General features: G+C 40.7%; 1 protein-coding gene across 1 annotated transcript in view; it reads right to left on the bottom strand.

Moving 5' to 3' along the window:
• TMC2 (transmembrane channel like 2) overlaps window positions 1-16651 on the bottom strand; it is an 82048-nt gene extending 65397 nt beyond the window's left edge. Inside the window, 2 exon segments of the mRNA XM_032605827.1 lie at window positions 15988-16045; window positions 16615-16651. Coding sequence (XP_032461718.1) covers window positions 15988-16045; window positions 16615-16648 — 92 coding nt within the window. The 5' untranslated portion in view covers window positions 16649-16651.
• Window positions 16652-18916: the final 2265 nt, after the last annotated feature.

The following is an 18916-nucleotide window of genomic DNA, read 5'->3' as shown; positions in this document are numbered from 1 at the left end:
GTCCTTCCAGGGTCAAAAAAGCCTCAAGGTGCCAAAGGATCAGAATATAGAAGATAAAAAGCATGGCTATTACTGGTAGGAATGCAAACTGTAATTGATGAAATGCTTATTGTGTACTAGCTTAAGAGTTAAAAAGCTATGGGGCCCAGTCTTTGGAGGAGGGGGCACACTTTCCTGAATTTTACCTCCTGGGAGCACTAGCAGGTTCTCACTGTGAAGACTGGAGGAGAATCCATGGTGCTTCCAGCAGGGGGAGGGGAAAGTACTCATTTTAAAATATGAAAAGTAACCCAGATTGTCCTGTTCTCTTTAACAAAGGCCTGCTGTGAGATAATAGAAATATATATTGGTCTCTGTCCCCAGTTCCAGGCACAGAGGTCCTAAAATCTTTGTAAAATCCTAAGGGCACTAGGAACATCTATTCTTCTAATGAGGTGATTCTGATGGGCTCCTGAATGGCTGGATGGGGGCTGGTCACCAGAAAGACCAACCCATGATTAGAAGCTTGGAATTGTCAGCCCTGCCTCACCCCCAACCTCAAGATGGGGGAGAAGGGCTAGAAATGAAGTTAAGAATTGATGATGCCTATGTGAGGAAGTCTCTATAAAATCCCAATAACAGTGGGTTGGGAGAGCTTCTTGATGGGTAAACACATCCACATACTGGGAGGGTGACACACTCCAACTCCCAGACCTTGCCTCATGTATCTCTTCATCTGCTGTTACTCTGTATCCTTTATTATATCCTTTAATAAACTGGTAAATGTAAATAAATATTTCTCTGAGTTCTGTGAGCCACTCTAGCAAATTAATTGAACCCAAGGAGGGGGTCTTTGGGACCTTGGATCTATAGCTGGTTGGTCAGAAGGACCTGGGCTTGTGATTGGTATCTGAAGTGGGGGTAGTTTTCAATCTTGGGGAAATAAGCCTGTGGGGTCTGAGTAGGTAGTGTCCGAATTGACTTATACTGTGGGACATCCAGCTAGTGTCACACTGTTGTAAGGGAAAACTTCCATACATTTGGTGACAAGAAATATCAGAAGTGAAGTGTTCTGTGTGAGTAGTAAAGGAGACACATACGGAAGAAACTCACAGTAGGGAAGAATTGGGTTTTTGCCTATGTGGGAAAGAAAAAAACAGAGTTTTTCCTTTACACCTATGCTCCAGGGAAACTATTTTACCAGAGTGAGCCTAACTGACCAAGGTTTACCAGCTTTTTTGAACTGGAGGAATGGAAATACCCCCACTCCAGCTACCTCTAGACTTCTTGTGTCACCAAAGGCTGGGGGGAGAAGGCTGAGAAGCTCTTGTGAAGGTCACAGCCTAGAGGCACAGGCTCACTAAAGACTGAAATCTAGTCATAGGATTATAGCATTTCCCCTGCCCCATAATTCACCACCACATAAACAAGACTCCAGTATAATGACAGGGGATGACAACAGAAAGAACTGCAAGGCTCAGACTCAAAAAAAAAAAAAAAAAGGAGTTCCTAGGGAAACTCAAAACAACAGGAGAGACAAGGACAAGGACACTAGAGGAAATTGAGTCCTCTGACACCTATAGCTACAGTGAACAATGAACATGGCCTAACACTTAGCCAGACAAACATAAAACAACATACTAAAGGCCTATTTACCTCAGTTCCATTAACCCAGTACATCATGTTGGCTCTCAGCAAACAATTACAAGGCATACTAAGAGATAAAAAACACAGTTTGAAGAGACAGAGCAAACATCAGAACCAGACTTGGATATGGCAGAGGTTCTGGAATTATCAGACCAAGAATTTAAAATAACTATGATTAATATGCTAACAGATATAATGGAAAAGGTGGACAACATACAAAAACAGATGGGTAGTGTAAGCAGAGAGATTGAAACTCTAGAGAAGAATTGAAAGGAAATGATAGAAACCGAAAACACTGTAACAGAAATGAAGAATGCCTTTGATGGGCTCATTAGTAGACTGATCATAGTCAAGTAAAGAATCAGTAGAGTGGAAGATATGTCAATAGAAACTTCCCAAACTGAAAAGCAAATAGAAAAAAGGATAAAAAGATAGAACAAAATATCCAAAGAACTGTGAGACAATTACAAAATGTGTAACATAGAGAAATGGGGATACCAGAAGGAGAAGAAAGAGAGAAAGGAATAGAAGAAATATTTGAAGTAATAATGGTTGAAAATTGTCTAAAATCAATGACAGCCACCAAACCACAGATCCAGGAAGCTCAGAGAACACCAACAAGGACAAATGTCAAAAAATCTCCTCCTAGTATATTGTATTAAAATTACAAAGAATCAAAGACAGAGAAAAAATCTTGAAAGAAGCCAGAAGGGGGAAGAAAAAAACTCATTTTACCTCTAGAGAAACAAGGATAAGAATTATATGATTTCTCTTCAAAAACCACACAAGCAAGAAGAGAGTGAAGTGGAATATTTTAAAGTGCTGAAAGGAAAAAAAAAACACCCCATAGTCTAGAACTTTGTATCCAGCAAAATTATTCTTCAAACATAAAGGAGAAATAAAGACTTTCTGAGACAAACAAAAATTGACCAGACTTGCCTTGAAAGAAATGATAAGTTCTTCAGAGAGAAGGAAAATGATGTAGGTCAGAAACTTGGATATACATAAAGAAAGAGCATTCAAGAAGGAACAAACAAATGACGTATAAAATCTTTTATGTTTCTTACTTTTAATCTAACAGATAAGAGTTTTAAAATAATAATAGCAACAATATATTAGATGACTATAGCTAATGGATAAGTGAAATGAATGACAGCAATGTTAAAAGGATGGGAAGGAGGAACTGGGAAGACTCTGTTATAAAGTACCTGCACTACCCATGAAGAGGTATAGTGTTACTTGAAAGTGGACTTGGCTTAGTTGTTAATGTATACTGCAAACTCTAGTGCTAAAAAAAGTGAAAAATGTAGTATTTAGTATAATATGCTAAAAAAGGAGAGAAATTGGAATCATACAAAATGTTCAATCAAAACACAGAACAAGAGTGGAAGACAAGAATAGGAACAAAAAACAAGGGCAGTGAATAGAAACAGCAACAAATATGGTAAATATTAATCCAACTATATCAATAAACACTTTAAATGTCAATAGTCTAAATGAAGCAATTAAAGACAGAGATTGTCAAAGTGGATAAAAAAAGACAATTATATGTTGTCTACAAGAAATCTACTTTAAATATAAAGACACATATAAACTAGAAGTAAAGGGATGGAGAAAAAAATATCATGCTAACACTAAACAAAAGAAAGCTAGAGTAACTGTACTAATTTCAGACAAACAGATTTCAAAGCAAGGAAAATTACCTGGGATAAAGTAGGGCATTACATAATGATAAAGAGGTCATTTCTCCAAGAAGACAAAACAATCTCTCATATGTTTGCACCTAACAACAGAGCACCATAATATGTGAAGCAAAATCTGATAAAACTGAAAGGAGAAATGGACAAATCCACTACTATAGTTGGAGACTTCAACACACCTCTATCGGTAATTGAAAGATACAGTAGGCAGAAAATCAGTAAGGACATAATTGAACTGAACAGCACCATCAATCAACTGGATCTAATTGACATTTATAAAACACTTCATCCAACAACAGCAGAACATACATTCTTCTTGCGCTCACGTGGAACATTCACTGAGATAAACAACATTCTGGCCCATAAACATATGTTAACAAATTTAAAAGAATAGAAATTATTCAAAGTATGAGGTCAGATCACAATGGAATTAAACTAGAAATCTGTAACAGAAAAATAACTGGAAAATACCAAAATATTTGAAGATGGAACAACACATTTTTAAATAACACATGGGACAAGGAAGAAGTCTCAAGAGAAATTTTAAAATACTTTGAATTAAATTTAAATGAAAATAAAACTTATCAAAATTTGTGGATGCAGCAAAAGGAGTGCTTAGAGAGAAATTGTAATACTGAATACATACATTATAAGACACTTAAAAATCTATAATCTAAGCTTCCAACTTGTGAAACTAGAAGAGCAAATTAAATCCAAACTAAGCAGAAGAAAAGAAATAATGAAAATTAGAACAAGACATCAATGAAATTTAAAACAGGAAAGCAATGGAGAAAATATGAAACCAAAAGCTTTTCTTTTTTTAAAAGAGCAGTAATATTGATAAACCTCTAGTCTGGAAAACCAAGGAGAAAAGTGAGAAAACACAAATTTCTAATATCAGAAATGAAAGAGTAGTTATCACTATTATCACATGGACTTTAAAAGGGTAGTAAAGGAATATTATGAAAAACTTGATGCTTATAAATCTGACAGCTTGGATGAAATAGACAAATTCCTAGAAAGACACAATTTACCAAAACTCATACAAGAAAAAATAGGTAATTTGAATAGGCCTATATCTATTTAAGAAATTGAATCAACAATTAATCTTAAACAAACAAACAAACAAAAAGAACCCAAGCCCAAAACCAACCAAACAAACCCAAAACCAGGCCCAGATGGTTTCACTAGTGAATTCCACCAGATGTTTAAAGAAAAAATATAATTTCTTTACAATCTCTTCCGTAAAATTTCTATTAGGGAATACTTCCCAACTCATTTTATGAAGCTTGCATTACCCTAATACCAAAACTATACAAAAACATTACACAGAAGGAAAATTACAGATCAATATCCCTCATGAACATAGATGTCAACATCCTCAATAAAACATTAGCAAATTGAGAGTTCCCTGGTGGCCTAGTAGTTAGGATTCTAGGCTTTCACTGCCGTGGCCAGGGTTCAATCTATGGTCAGGGAACTGAGATCCCACAAGCTGCATGGCATGGCAAAAGAAACAAAACAAAACAAAACAAAAATATATATATGAAGAATAACATACCACAACCAAGTGGGATTTATTCCAGGTATGCAAGACTGATTCAATATTAGAAGATCAATTAATATAATCCATCATACCAACATGATAATGACAAAATATAATATGATCATATCAATAGATTCAGAAAAAGCATTTGAAAAAATACAACACCTATTCATAATAAAACCTCTCAGCAAACTAAAAGTAGATGGGAACTTCCTCAACCTGATAAAGAATTTTTACAAAAAACCTACAGCTAATATCACAGTTAATGGTGAGAAACTATATACTTGCCCCCTCAGATTGGGAACAAGATGTGGATGTTCCCTCTTACGCATTCAACATTTTACTGGAAGTCCCAGCTAATGCAATAAAACAAGAAAAAGAAATAAAACATATACTGATTGGAAAGGAAGAAATAAAAATGTCTTTGTTTACAGATTATATTATTATCTATGTAGAAAATCTCAATGAATCCACAAAAAACCTTCCTAGAACTAAAAAGTGATTATAGCAAGGCTGCAGAATGCAAAGCAAATGTGCCGGGGTGGGTGGTGCGGGGGTGAGTCAAGATGGCTGTGTGGGAAGACGTGGAGTTTGCATCTCCCCACAACTAGGGTGCCTGCCAGACGCTGGTGGGGGACCTTGATGCCCAGGAAGATGGGAGGAACCCCCAAGCAACTGGCTCATTTGCTCTGAGGGAAGCCGGCCACCATGTTGTGAGAATGCTCAAGCAACTCTAGGGGGACGTCGATGTGGGGAGGAATTGAGGCCTCCTGCCATTGGCCAGCATCATCTTGCCAACAGCCATGTGACTGGAGCAGATACTCCAGCCCTAGCCAAGCCTTCAGATGAGACTGCAGCTCCAGCCACCATCTCACCCACTCCCTCTTGAGAGATCAGGGGTCAGAACCACATCGCTAACCATCCTCAGATTTCTGACCCACAGAAACTGTATGTGATGAAAAATATTTATTGCTGCTTTAAAAAAAGAATTTAATGTGCCAAAGTCCTATATACCAGCAATGAGAAAATTGGAATTGAAATTAAAAACAAAACATCATTTACTTTAGTACCAAAAAATAAAATACTTAGGTATAAATCTAACAAACTATGTAAGGTCTATATGAGGAAAACTACAAAACTCTGATGAAAGAAATCAAATATCTGAATAAATGGAGAGCTATTTTATGTTCATGGATAAGAAGCCTCAATATTACTGAGATGTCAGCTCTTCCCAATTTCATCAATAGATTCAACACAGTCCCAATCAAAATATCAATGAGTCATTTTGTGAATTTTGATACATTTATTCTAAAGTTTATATGGAATAGCAAAAGATCCAGAATAGCCAACATAAGAGAAGAACAAGGTTGAAGGACTGACACTACCCAACTTCAAGACTTACTATAAAGCTACAGTAACAAGGCAGTGTGATATCAGTGAAAGAATAGACAAATAGATCAATGGAACAGAATAGAGAGCCCAGGAATAGACTCACACAAATATAGCCAACTGATCTTTGACAAAGGAGGAAAGGCAATTTCCAAAATGGTACTGGAACAACTGAACATCACATCATATATCAAGAAAAAAAAAATCTAGGCACAGACCTTATACCTTTCACAAAAATAAACTCAAAATGAATCATAGATCTAAATGTAAAATGCAAAACTATAAAACTCCTAGTAGGGAACATAAGAGAAAATCTAAGTGATCTTGGGTTTTGAAAGACTTTTTAGATAAAACACCTAAAGCATGATCTATAAAAGAAAAATTTGATAAGTTGGACTTTATTAAAATTTAAAAGTTCTGCTCTGCAAAAGACACTGTTAAGGGGCTTCCCTGGTGGCGCAGTGGTTGAGAGTCCACCTGCCGATGCAGGGGACACGGTTTCGTGCCCCGGTCCGGGAAGATCCCACATGCCGCGGAGCGGCTGGGCCCGTGAGCCATGGCCGCTGAGCATGCGCGTCCGGAGCCTGTGCTCCACAACGGGAGAGGCCACAGCAGTGAGAGGCCCGCGTACCGCAAAAAAAAAAAAAAAAAAAAAAAAAAAAAAGACAAGCCATATGCTGGAAGAAAATATTTGTAAAACACATATTCAACAAAGAATTTGTACACAAATATACAAAGAACTAGTAAAACTCAACAGTAAGAAAAACTCAATTAAAAAAAGTGGACAAAATACCTGAACAGATACTTAACCGAAGAAAATATACAGATGGGAGATAAGCATATGAAAAAATGTTATCACATGTCATCAGGGAACTGCGAATTAAAACAAGAAGATACTACTACACAGCTACCAGAATGACTAAAATTCAGTAGACTAACAGCACCAATTGCTGGTGAGGATGTAGAACGGCCACAACTATCATTTATTTCTAATAGGAATACAAAATGGTACAGCCACTTTGGAAGACAGTTTGGCAGTTTCTTAAAACGCTCAGCGTAGGTTTACCCTATGATGCAGCAATTGTACTCCTAGATGTTTACCCAAATGAATTGAAAACTTAGGTCCACACAAAATACCTAAAAATGTTTATAATCAGCTTTATATTTGCCAAAAACTGGACGCAACCAAGATGTCCTTCAATGGGCGACTGCATAAACAAACTGTGATACATACAGACAGTGGAATATTACTCAGTGTTAAAATGAAATGAGCTATCAAGCCATGAAAAAAACGTGGCAGAACCGAGACCTCTCTGGCGGTCCAGTGGTTAAGACTCCACGCTTCCACTCCAGGGGGCGTGGGTTTGATTCCTGGTGGGGGATCTGTCCCACATGCCATGCTGCGCGGCAAAACAAACAAACAAACAAACAAACATGGAGGAACCTTCAATTCATATTCCTATCATATACCTAACTGAAAGAAGACAGTTTGAAAAGGCTACATACTGTATGATTGCAACCATATGACATTCTGGAAAAGGCAAAACTATGGCGACAATAAAAGATCAGTGGTTGCCAGGAGGGCAGGGGAAAGAGGAGGGACATTTTTAAGGCACATTATCCTGTATGATACTGTAATGGTGGATTTGTTAAAACCCATAGATTTTTTTATACTTCAATTTTAAAAAAAGGAAAATAACCCATAGACTGTACAACACAAGGAGTGAACCCTAACGTAAACTGTAGACTTTAGTTAATAATAATGCATCAATATTGGTTCATCAATTGTAACAAATATAACACACTAATGCAAGATGTTAATAATAGGGAAAGCTGGGATGAGAGGAGGAAGGAAGATTATATATGGGAACTCTGTATATTCTGTGCAATTTTCCTGTAAACCTAAAATTATTCTAAAAGATAAAATCTATTAAAAAATGAAACCATTGATCAATGAGATGCTCCAAGGGACATCTCAAGGAGAAGTTTCTCTAAAGATTAAAGGAGCTCATTTGATTTGTTTATAAGATATCAATGTGTTTATATAAATTAAATATTCCAAAAAATCGTAGAAATTTGGTAAAAATTTGGCAAATGAACTAGTTTATATGTCTGGTTTAATAAAAAGAAACACGCCTCTTTGATTTTTCAGCATTAAATACAACACAAGATTATACTTTTATTCTACTTAGGTATCCTAAACTTATATAGGTTCATCGATTAAATATGCTAGTGATACTTCTACTTAAAGTTTAAGATTATGAAATACATAAATTTGTGCTTAATTATATTGATTCATCATTCTGAACATTTGATTTCAATAGATTTATGTTTTATAGTATTCCAGCTGCAAGATTAATTTCCAAGATTTATAGGTATCTTGAAACTTTGGACTGATACTAAATTGAGTTAATGGTATTCATTGGATGCCTAGATCATTTCTAAGTAAGATGAAATTCTGAAACATTGATTACTAAGCAAGATTTTAAGTTTGTATCCTTTTGCTTCTTTTTTAAAAATATGCTACCTAGAAGTAAGATCTTTGTGTCTGTAAATGAATATGTACATTTCTGTCCCTTTGAAAAATTATGTGTGGGTTGTGTTGGTTTGCAGAAAGTTGTGTTATGTGTACTCATGAGTTCTGCTAGTCTCAAATGCTGATGTGTGACAGCTGACAATTATCCATCTTCCCAGCTTATTCTGTGAGACAGAAGTTCCTTCAGTTAATGGTTATAATTCACTGAGACTCTACTATGATTAGTCTTGACAGAAAGGCACGACTTTGTATGCAAAGTAAAAAATGTGTTTTTCTTAAGGGAGAAGGAATAGCTTTGCCCTAAAATGAAATGACAGGCTGTTGCAGAGTGAATGGAGCATGGTGAAGGACAAAACCTGAATGGATATAGAAAATAGCAGAAGGTTCATGGAAAGGGAATTTTACTAGCCTTGGATTATAGATGAGTAAATAATGAGTCTGAGAAGCTATGAAACCTGTTAAAATCCTAACAAAATCTGCTCAGTTTTGATGGGCTTGTTTCTGTTTATTTTTATAGTTTACTGTTAGTTGTCTTCATTTACGATATAAAGCACCCCTCCATCCTTTATCTGCCTATATAGCAAAGATTCTGAGTCTTCCCACAATAATTCTTTGTGTTGGCTTTATTATGGCTTTGATTATTTAGGAAAACAAAGCTTCCTCACTTATGAAGTGCTAAGGTTCTTGGTAGGTGATCATGTTACCCTCTAAGTATATTTTTCAAAGTTTTTTTGTCACTTTCAAATGAGTAGCCAAATATTGTTTCTAAGGCATCCATGATCCTATCTTGTGTTCAAATCTGAAAGCTTTTTTTTTTTTTTGGCCCTGCTGCATGGCTTGCCGGATCTCAGTTCCCCAACCAGGGATTGAACCTGGGCCACTGCAGTGAAAGCGCCAAGTCCTAACCACTGGATCGCCAGGGAATTCCCATCAAATCTGAAAAATTTTGATTGCATTTTTGTTTCTAAGATTGACTCATAAGTGTAAAATGAAGTAAAATAACTTTCAGAATATCTTTTGTATCTAAAACTTTCTTTGTGATTTCCTAGAGGGCCCTGGGAAGTCATAAAGATTTGTTTTTCCATCTCTTAAAAAAGAAAGGTGCCAGAAGCAGTTAGGGTTATTTGATGTTACTGTTGGAGTTTCATGTGAAGTGGTGTCAAATCAGAAGAGATGCTTAGCCTTTTCTAGGTTAAAGTGGTATAGGTCAAATGTTAAATATTTCAGCAATTGTATGCTCTATGGGCTGCTCCTAGAGATTTTTCAATGCCTTTGCTGCCAGGATTGGTTTCTATTTATCAGAGTCCTGATGATGATTTTCTCATGTTAGGCAGCGCTATAATTATCAGTCATAATTCAGTTATCATTTAAAATGTGTATTTGATAACAATCTTTTAAAATTTGAATCTAGCATTTTTAAGGCCAGTGCTGTTCAACTGGAGATAAACATCAAACTTACCTATGGAGTTTTATTAACATATGCATACTTAGGACCTACTCCAGATCTACCGAATCTCTTTACTTGATATAGTTTTGATATATTTTTCTTACATGCTTAGTATGTTTTGGTATATTATGTATATGTCTTTTAAAAATTGTTTTATACCTCAAGATATCTTTATCTGTTTAACCATCTTTATAAATCTGATATAATGTTCATTGTCTATAAAGACATGCTTAACTATTATAGACATTCTGTTCAAAACTTTTAGATTGCCTTAATTGTGTTTGTTTTGTGTGCTACAGAAATGACTCAATTTCCTTGTCAATTTCATTACCGTTATGAAATATTTCACTTTTGACAGCTATCAGTAATAAGTTAACCACAGCCATTTTAAGTTCCTGTTACCTACAGATACTATTTGTTTTACCCCAAAGCTTCCTTGAAACCTCAGCTGTAGGCCAGAGTTTTTGTCTTCATCAAAGGACTGTCTCAGAACCCTGACTGGAAGGACTCTGTCAGGTACTGTTAACAACTAGCAAAGCAGTGAAATGCTTAAGCAGGTTGGTTCTTGAATTCATGTCCTTCAACTAAAGAGACATAAGCCATCCTCAAATTACTGGAAGATTGTCCCTACTGGTGACCTCAGGCTGAGGGTTCTTAGGAGCCACCCTGAAGCAGACAGCCTTTGGATGTATACAGCTGAGCCCAAGATCCACAGAACAAGACCACAGATTGTTACTTTACGATCTGTATTCCTCTGTTTTCTATTCTTTTACCTATCCTCTATCCCCTCACTCACTTAAGGCTACTTTTAACTGTGTTACTCATAATCCCTGTTTCTAATATTGCTGTTTGCATCCTTAACCACTCCTTGGAATGACTAATTCCCAGCTACAATTCACCCATGAACTGGCGAAAAGGAGCCTTGGGAGCCAACCAGCTTCCCTTGGTCCCAGTTCCTTGTAAGAAATCAGTTGGCCAAAACCAGGTCCCTGGGTGGCCCTCAATGACTGGTATTGAATCTGGCACAGAAGCCTGCTGGCTACTACCCACAAATTGGACAGGAACTTATTACATTGGTATACTAATACTGACTCTCAAGATTGCCTTTGACATTACCCAGGCTCCATTTTGGCCCATTGGTTTGTCCTCTAGGAAAAAGAGATCAGCTGATAGTTTCATTGAAAAGGGAGAAAAACTGGCCCTGATTCCAGAACTGAAACCCTAACTACTCTAGGGGAATTCTGGATTTCTTTCTTCTCTCCTCAGGACTCTTCATTTTATACTTTACAAGAGACCCAGATAGTAGGGTGAACCTTATGATTGAGAGAAAAAAGCAGTAGGACTCAGGCAATGCCACTAAGGCCGTAGAATATATCTCCTTAGAGGTTAGAACAGAGCTGCTTTAGATATAATATTGATCTCTCAAGGGTAATATGAGTTGTTTCAGGGGAAGAATATTGTACTCACATTCCTGCAGACCTCTCAGAGATCTTTAACATTACTAAAAAGATCCAGGTAGTAAATGAAGATATCATAAAACTGGGTAATATGTCTAATGACCCCATATGTAGTTCTGTGGACACCTCAGTTTGGGCATGAGATCTGTTTTCTTATTCAGTCTGGGCACTCTTGGCTCCTGGCTGAAAAGTGGGCTATATAAACTCTGGTCATAATCCTCTTAGTATTTTTCTGCATTCCCGTGTTCAGATGCGTGATCTCCAGAGTTTTGAATTCTATTACACAGCTGCTGTGCGTCAAATGATCCAGCAAAGGGTCATCCATCAAAAAGAACTGGAAAACCTGATACACAGGTTGAAAGGACCACCAGCAGAAACAAGTTTTCAGCAGACAATTGACATGCAATTATGACACCTCAAACAGCAGTGAAGATCTGAATCGATACTCTCAGATATTGATGGTCGGTCCTTCAGCTCAGGATGAAGAATGACCAGAAAGACAAACTGAGAACTGAAGCCATTTCCCCACATTCAGCCTGGACATGGAGAAGCCCAATTACACCTTAGTGTCTATATGAAGATGTTGTGCTCTGCCTCTGTCTTCATTAGCATGACTTTCTTTTTCCAGGAAACTCCTGACCAGCAAATGGCTTGATTGCTCCTTACAGAATTTTCCCAGAGACCCATCAGCTCTGCAATGGAAAGCATAACAGACTCTAATTTGCTTCCTAAGATTTTTTTCAACGCTTTGCTTCAAAATCCTGGCCCTGCTGTTTATTGTGGATTGTTATATTGTGATTCTTACCCAATCCTAATCAAGCTGTCACTTTGAAAGTCCTATCCTAAATCAAACTTTCATTTCTTAATAAATTCTGACGTACCGTCACCTCTCTGAGATATTGTCAAGACTTTGCTTGCTGTAAGCAATAAATCGGCTTTGTCTTATCAACAGGCCTGTTGGTGATATTTAGGGAGCCAGCTCTTGACAATAACTTAGATAAACGTATTTTTTTTTTTAAAGAAGGAATGAAAGGTGGACTAAAGAAAAAGAATCTTGGAACTACAGAGGGAGAGTGATGAATTATGGTTGGGATGGTTGGAAATGCTTCACCAAGAACTGATGTTTCCTCTGAGTCTTAAAGGATGAACATGAGTTTGGCAAGAGAAGAAAGGGGTTGAGATAGAGAGGGGTAGCGGTGGTAGTGAGGTGGGGGGATTCTGGGCAAAGTAAACGGGGGCTTGAAGGACTCCAGTGAAAATGCCAAGAGGTCTGGCGCATGGGTGACCAGGGCAGAGTTGAGTCTCGGGTATGGTTGGTGCTGGAGCAGGGAGCATGGAGAGAGGAAGTTGCCCAGAGAGCAGTGCATACCCTTGGGGAGCAGGGGGAAATCTGGAGGGAGAGAGTGTAATACTGGAGCATCGACCGGATGTGATCTGCATCAAAGGATGATGCTAGCAGCATTGAAGAGGCTGTTGAGGGTGGGGACAGTGGTTCCCAGTCACTGTGGGGCAGACCCCATGAGCATGTTTGCTGTGGTTGCTTCACTTGTTGTGAAGGCAAGAAGAGGCATCAAGCAAGGGTCTGACTCCACCATTAACAATCTCCATGTCTTTGGAACTTGGTTTCCAATTGCTGCAACGACTGCAGGGTCTGATGAGACACCTGGTGTAAGTACACTGAAAAGTACTGAGTGCTAGTTACAGACTCAAAGACAGGTGATCGCATGTGTGGCAGGGTAGGTTTTCTTCACCCACTCCTACCCTAATGTCTTCTCTTTCTCACCTTCTATGGGAAGAGGGTTTTGGTAAGACAGTGTAACAACAAATTATTTAAGTGTGATAGTAACTCATCCAAGTTAAGAAGCTGTTCAGTATTAGCCATGAGAGATGGGTTTGTCCTACAGATGCTCTTTCCCATGGTCTGAAAGGCTTTGGCCAGAAACAAATCTACTTCCTCCAAAGACATGGGAGCGAGTGTGAAAAAGTGTGTGCCACCACAGCTGTGATCCCAGGGAAGAGCTCTAGAACTGAGCTAGGCTCTCAGAGAGGGCAGAGGAACAAAGAGGGTGGGCAAGGGATTAAGGAGAAGGGTCTCATGGTCATCAAAGACCAGTTCCATATTGCTTGACAAGACTGAGTAAGAAAGTCAGTATACGTTTGTATCCTCTTCTGAACTGTGTATCCTCAGTCAGCTAAGAAACAGTTTTCTCTTTGGTAATGAACTGTACCAGGCATTCTTCCAAGCACCGTAGATGTAACTTGGTAGTTTACATATTTTTTCCAAGCTGTAATTCCTGTTGTAATCTCATTTCCCAACTGAATGGAATTCATGTGGAATGTGGAAAGCAAGCCAGAATTTGTCTTTCAATCTTCCCCAACCTCTTTTACACAGAAAGCAAGCTGCTTTTTTAGTTTTTCTTTCATAGTCAGTTTTCAATAGACTCCACGTAATGCATAATTTAGGAGCTAGGAAGGCAGCTGTCACATTAGGAAGACTTCCGAATGCACTCATTTACACTTAAAGCCTTCCTCACGTTTATGCACCTGACTCAAGTCAGAAAATTCAGAGTGAAAAATAGGCTGAAAGGAAAATAGAGAAGCTGGAAGACACAGTGGGTCTGGATCACCCTCCAACTCTTAACAGTTAAGTATGTTCACCAAATGATACAAGAGGAGGGAGAATTCTGATCCTCCTTTTCAACTAATGGAATAAAAAATTGTAATTATTTTGAGAAACAAACTTTGCATTCTCAGACATTTTTTTCCTTCTTGTAGAACATAAGCTGAAGGTATAGGATTTAGGTCCCTCAGAGGTGACTCCACGAGAGATTTAAAATGGAAATCTTTATGTAATTGTGTTCCAGTTCATTTAACGGATTCCCATTATTGAACTTCACTGCATCCCTTGACCATTTGGGTCCCTGAAGTTAAAATTTTGACTCACTTCCTCTTTTCTATGCAGAAGGGAAGATGGCAAGGGTGGGGGAGGGGTGTGTACGTGGCATATTTCAGTAGAAAAAGGTTTGTGTTTTAGGCAAAATAACTTTCCATTTCAGTCCTGCTCAAGGACCATTCGCCCACAGGTGACCCCCACAAGGCCCACCCCTTCAGGGGTGGTGGAGGGGGAGTCAGGATGGGTGCAGATGGGACAGCAACTGGAAGACAGCAGGGAAATGGAATGTGGAGGACCAGACCCGAGCATCCTACACACAGTGTCACCAAGGGAGCTGACCCTCCTCGAGGACAGGTCCTCGTCCAGCCCCACTGAGCACCATGCACTTTCTCACACTCACTCCCAAGACTCTGGAGAGATGTGAGGACTGGATGCGGAGGCAGGTGGGGTAGGGAGGAGGGACAGTGGCCATGGGGCAGCTCTGGGGATAGGAAGGAGTGTTGAGATACCAGTGGTGCCTCTATGGCTCCTCCCGCCTGCCCAAGAGACCTGCACATCTCGCTCTTGGGTGCCCCCCCACCCCCCGCATCATGGGGCTGCTTCACCAAGGGCTTGGGACCTTGGCAGTGGGGGAGCAGTAGATGCAAGAGGAAGGGCCGGGCAGAGGAGGCAGATGGGGTGGATCCTGGAGCCAGCTCCTCCACGTACCGTGTGCCAGCATGGGGCCAGGTCTAGTCCCTCTCAGAATGAGGTAAGAGGATCTCTCCCAGCACCCCCACCCCCACCAAGAAGTCCATCACCTCCTGAGATTCTGCTTCCTCACCTATAAGCAGGGCCCTGCCTGGAATGCAAGGAGGAGAGAAGGGCACCATAACCACACGTCTCCTGACCTGAAGTGCAGGATGCCCGACCCGTTCATGTGGCTCCTGCCCTCCTGGCAGTGGACAGTCTTCCCCTGTTACTTCCGCTGGCTCTTCAGCTCCTTGTGGAGCAGGTCGCCCCCTCCAGGTGAAGCCTTCACTGGCTCACAGAGGAGCTGTGTCTACATTCCCAATGGGAAGGCGACCCACCACTGCTGGTATTTTGTGGAGGGTAAGGGTGTGCCCTCTGCAGTCAGGCGGCCTGTGTGTGAGCTCTGACTCCCCCTCCTAGCAGCTGCCTGGGACGGAGGCCCGGCCTCCCAGGCTGGTGAGTGTTCACTGCTCCCTGAGGCTCAGCTCAGCGTCACTAACTCTGGGCCTCTCCCTTGACTCCTGTGGCTGAGCAGCACCCAGCCTCCTCCCCAGTTATTGGGAGGGCTCCTTACAGTGAAAGGGAGGGAGGGAGGGAAGCAGGAGCATGGAAGAGAAGGCTGGTGGCTGGCTGGGCCTTGGGGCTCCCCAGGACACCTCACCCCATCTCACCTGTGCCGGGAGAGCTGCTCTTCGCCCGCCCTCTCGCGCCACCTCCTCCTGTAAGAGATGCAACAGGGATGACCCACTGACCTCTGGAAAGTCCCCTTCCCTGCACTGCCCCATCTCACTGTGGGGATCCTCAGAGGGTTTACAGCACCTCAGAGGGAACCAGGCTCCAGCTATCTAACTCAACAAGCTCCAGAGTTCCCAGTCCTGACATTTCTTTGACACCCTGGAAAGTCATGAGGTCAGAATATCTCCACAACCCCAGACAGACAGATAGACAGAGAAATCTGTGGAAAGGATTGCTAAGGAAAGGTGACTCTAACCAAGACGGGCGGCTGAAAGAGCCCCGCGGGCTCTGATGGCTTCTGTCGCTCAGTGTTAACGCAGGCACAGGACAGGTCGTTTTTAATCCCCCCAACAGCCCTGCAACGGGACCATGGCTGCCTTCATTTCATAGATGAGGCAGGGAGAGCTTGGATAACCAGACTGAGGTTGCTCAGCCAGCAAGTGGCAGGTCCTGCACTCAAACCTGTGTCCCTGTGCCTCGAAGGCGCTGTCTGCTTCCCCATCCCCTGCTGCCCAGGAAACCTGGGAGTAGGCAGAGATGAGGATAAACTCACCTTCCTCCCCAAGGCCCTTTAGCTGGCAGCTCATGGTCTGCAGGGCTCGCTTGGCGCCCAGGCTGGCTCACAAGGCTCGCTCATCCACGCACACCGTTGGCCCAGGGTGTTTTGAGGCCCTCATGGTGGCCGGCCTCCTTTCCTGGCAGCCAGTGCTCCTTGGCTTGTTTGAGATTGAATGTGGAGGTGGGTGAAGTTTGGGAGAGAGGCAGGGCAGGAGGCGGCGAGCTCCCAGCCCTTCAATCCAGCTGCACAGTCCTCCGCTCAGGCCTCCCGGCAAAGGGGCGGCGTGGCCTCACGTTTCAGGCATCACTTACACACGGAGCGGCCCTGGAGGGGCCAGAAACTGCTGGCTCATGTCCCAGCAATGCTGCCACTTGCACTCCAGCCAGGGGAGGTGTGAGGATCATCCCAGGGTTTTTTCCTTCTATCTTGAGTCACTGGTTGGGACAGGCACCAGGGAAATTCTAGGATGTTTGTGAAAGTTATCATCAGGGCTTCTATTTAAAATACAGATTCCCAGGGCTACCACTGGACATTCACATGAGTCCGGTCCTGAATCCTGATACAGGAGTCCTGAGCCCACTTTGATGAACTGTTCCTGCTCCCACTATACCTGCTCACTCGCCAGCTCTTCCCACTGCTGCCTGGCTTCAGAAAAGGCAGATTTGGCTGCATTGAAAACCATGACCAGGCTTTCAGAGGAACGGTCTGAAAGGTAATCACAGCCCTCAGCATCCCCTGTTCTTAAGCTGGGTTCCCTGGCACTCTGAGCATCATGGATGGAATTTTGTGGGTCTGCAAACAGGAATGGGGGAAAACATTACATCTTCACGTTTTCTAGCCTTTAACTGAAATTTAGCATTTCCCTCAAAAAATGTGTGATTTTGTCCCCAGTAGGAGTCACGGACATTTTTTCTTCTTTTTTTAATTGAAACATAGTTGATGTACAATATTACATGTTACAGGTGCACAATACACTGATTCACAATTTTAAAGGTTATGCTCCACTTATAGTTATTGTAAAATATTGGCTATATTCCCTGTGTTGTACAATATTTCCTTGTAGCTCATTTTATATACAGTAGTTTGTACTGCTTAATCCCCTACCCTTATATTGCCCCTCCCCACTTCCCTCTCCACACTGGTAACCACTAATTTGTTCTCTATTATCTGTGAGTCTGTTTCTTTTTCTGTTATATTCACATTTGTTGTGTTTTTTAGATTCCACATATAAGCGATATCATATATCTGACTTATATATATTTCTGTTTGACTTATTTCACTTAGCATCCCTCCAAGTCCATCCATGTTGCTGCAAATGGCAAAATTTCATTTGTTTTATGGCTGAGTAATATTCCGTTGTATATATATATACCACATCTTCTTTATCCATTCATCTGTTGTTGGACACTTAGGTTACTTTCATATCTTGGCAGTTGTAAATAATGCTGTGATGGACATTGGGGTGCATGTACCTTTTTGAATTAGTGTTTTTCGTTCTTTTTTTTGTTTGTTTGTTTTTTCTTTTTGCGGTACGCGGGCCTGTCACTGTTGTGGCCTCTCCTGTTGCGGAGCACAGGCTCCAGATGCGCAGGCTCAGCGGCCATGGCTCACGGGCCCAGCCGCTCCGCGGCATGTGGGATCTTCCCAGACCAGGACATGAACCCGCCTCTCCTGCATCGGCAGGCGGACTCTCAACCACTGCGCCACCAGGGAAGCCCTGTTTTTGTTTCTTTAAGATAAATACCCAGGAGTGGAATTGCTGGGTCATATGGTAGTTTTATTTTTAGTTTTTTGAGAACCCTCCATACTGTTTTCCACAGTGGCTGCACCAATTTATATTCTCACCAACAGTGTATGAGGGTTCCCTTTTTTCCACATCCTTGCCAACGTTTGTTGTTTGTATTCTTTTGATGATACCCATTTTGACAGGTGTGAAGTGATATCTCATGGTCATTTGATTTGCATTTCCCTGAGGATTAGTGATGCTGAGCATCTTTTCATGTGCCTGTTGGCCATCTGCATGTCCTCTTTGAAAACATGTCTGTTCAGGTCTTCTGTCCATTTTTTAATCGAGTTATTTGTTTTGTTGTTGTTGTTGAGTTGTATGAGCAGTTTATATATTTTGGATATTAATCCCTTATCAGTCATATCATTTGGAAATATTTTCTCCCATTCTGTAGTTTGTCTTTTCATTTTGTTGATGGTTTCCTTTGCTGTGCAAAAGGTTTTAAGTTTAATTAGGTGCCATTTGTTTAGTTGTATTTTTTTTCTTATTCCTCTTTTTTCTTTTTCCTCT

This window comes from Phocoena sinus, chromosome 15, assembly GCF_008692025.1.
Source record: "Phocoena sinus isolate mPhoSin1 chromosome 15, mPhoSin1.pri, whole genome shotgun sequence".
Lineage (NCBI taxonomy): Eukaryota > Metazoa > Chordata > Mammalia > Artiodactyla > Phocoenidae > Phocoena > Phocoena sinus.
This window is presented reverse-complemented; position numbering and strand designations above follow the sequence as displayed.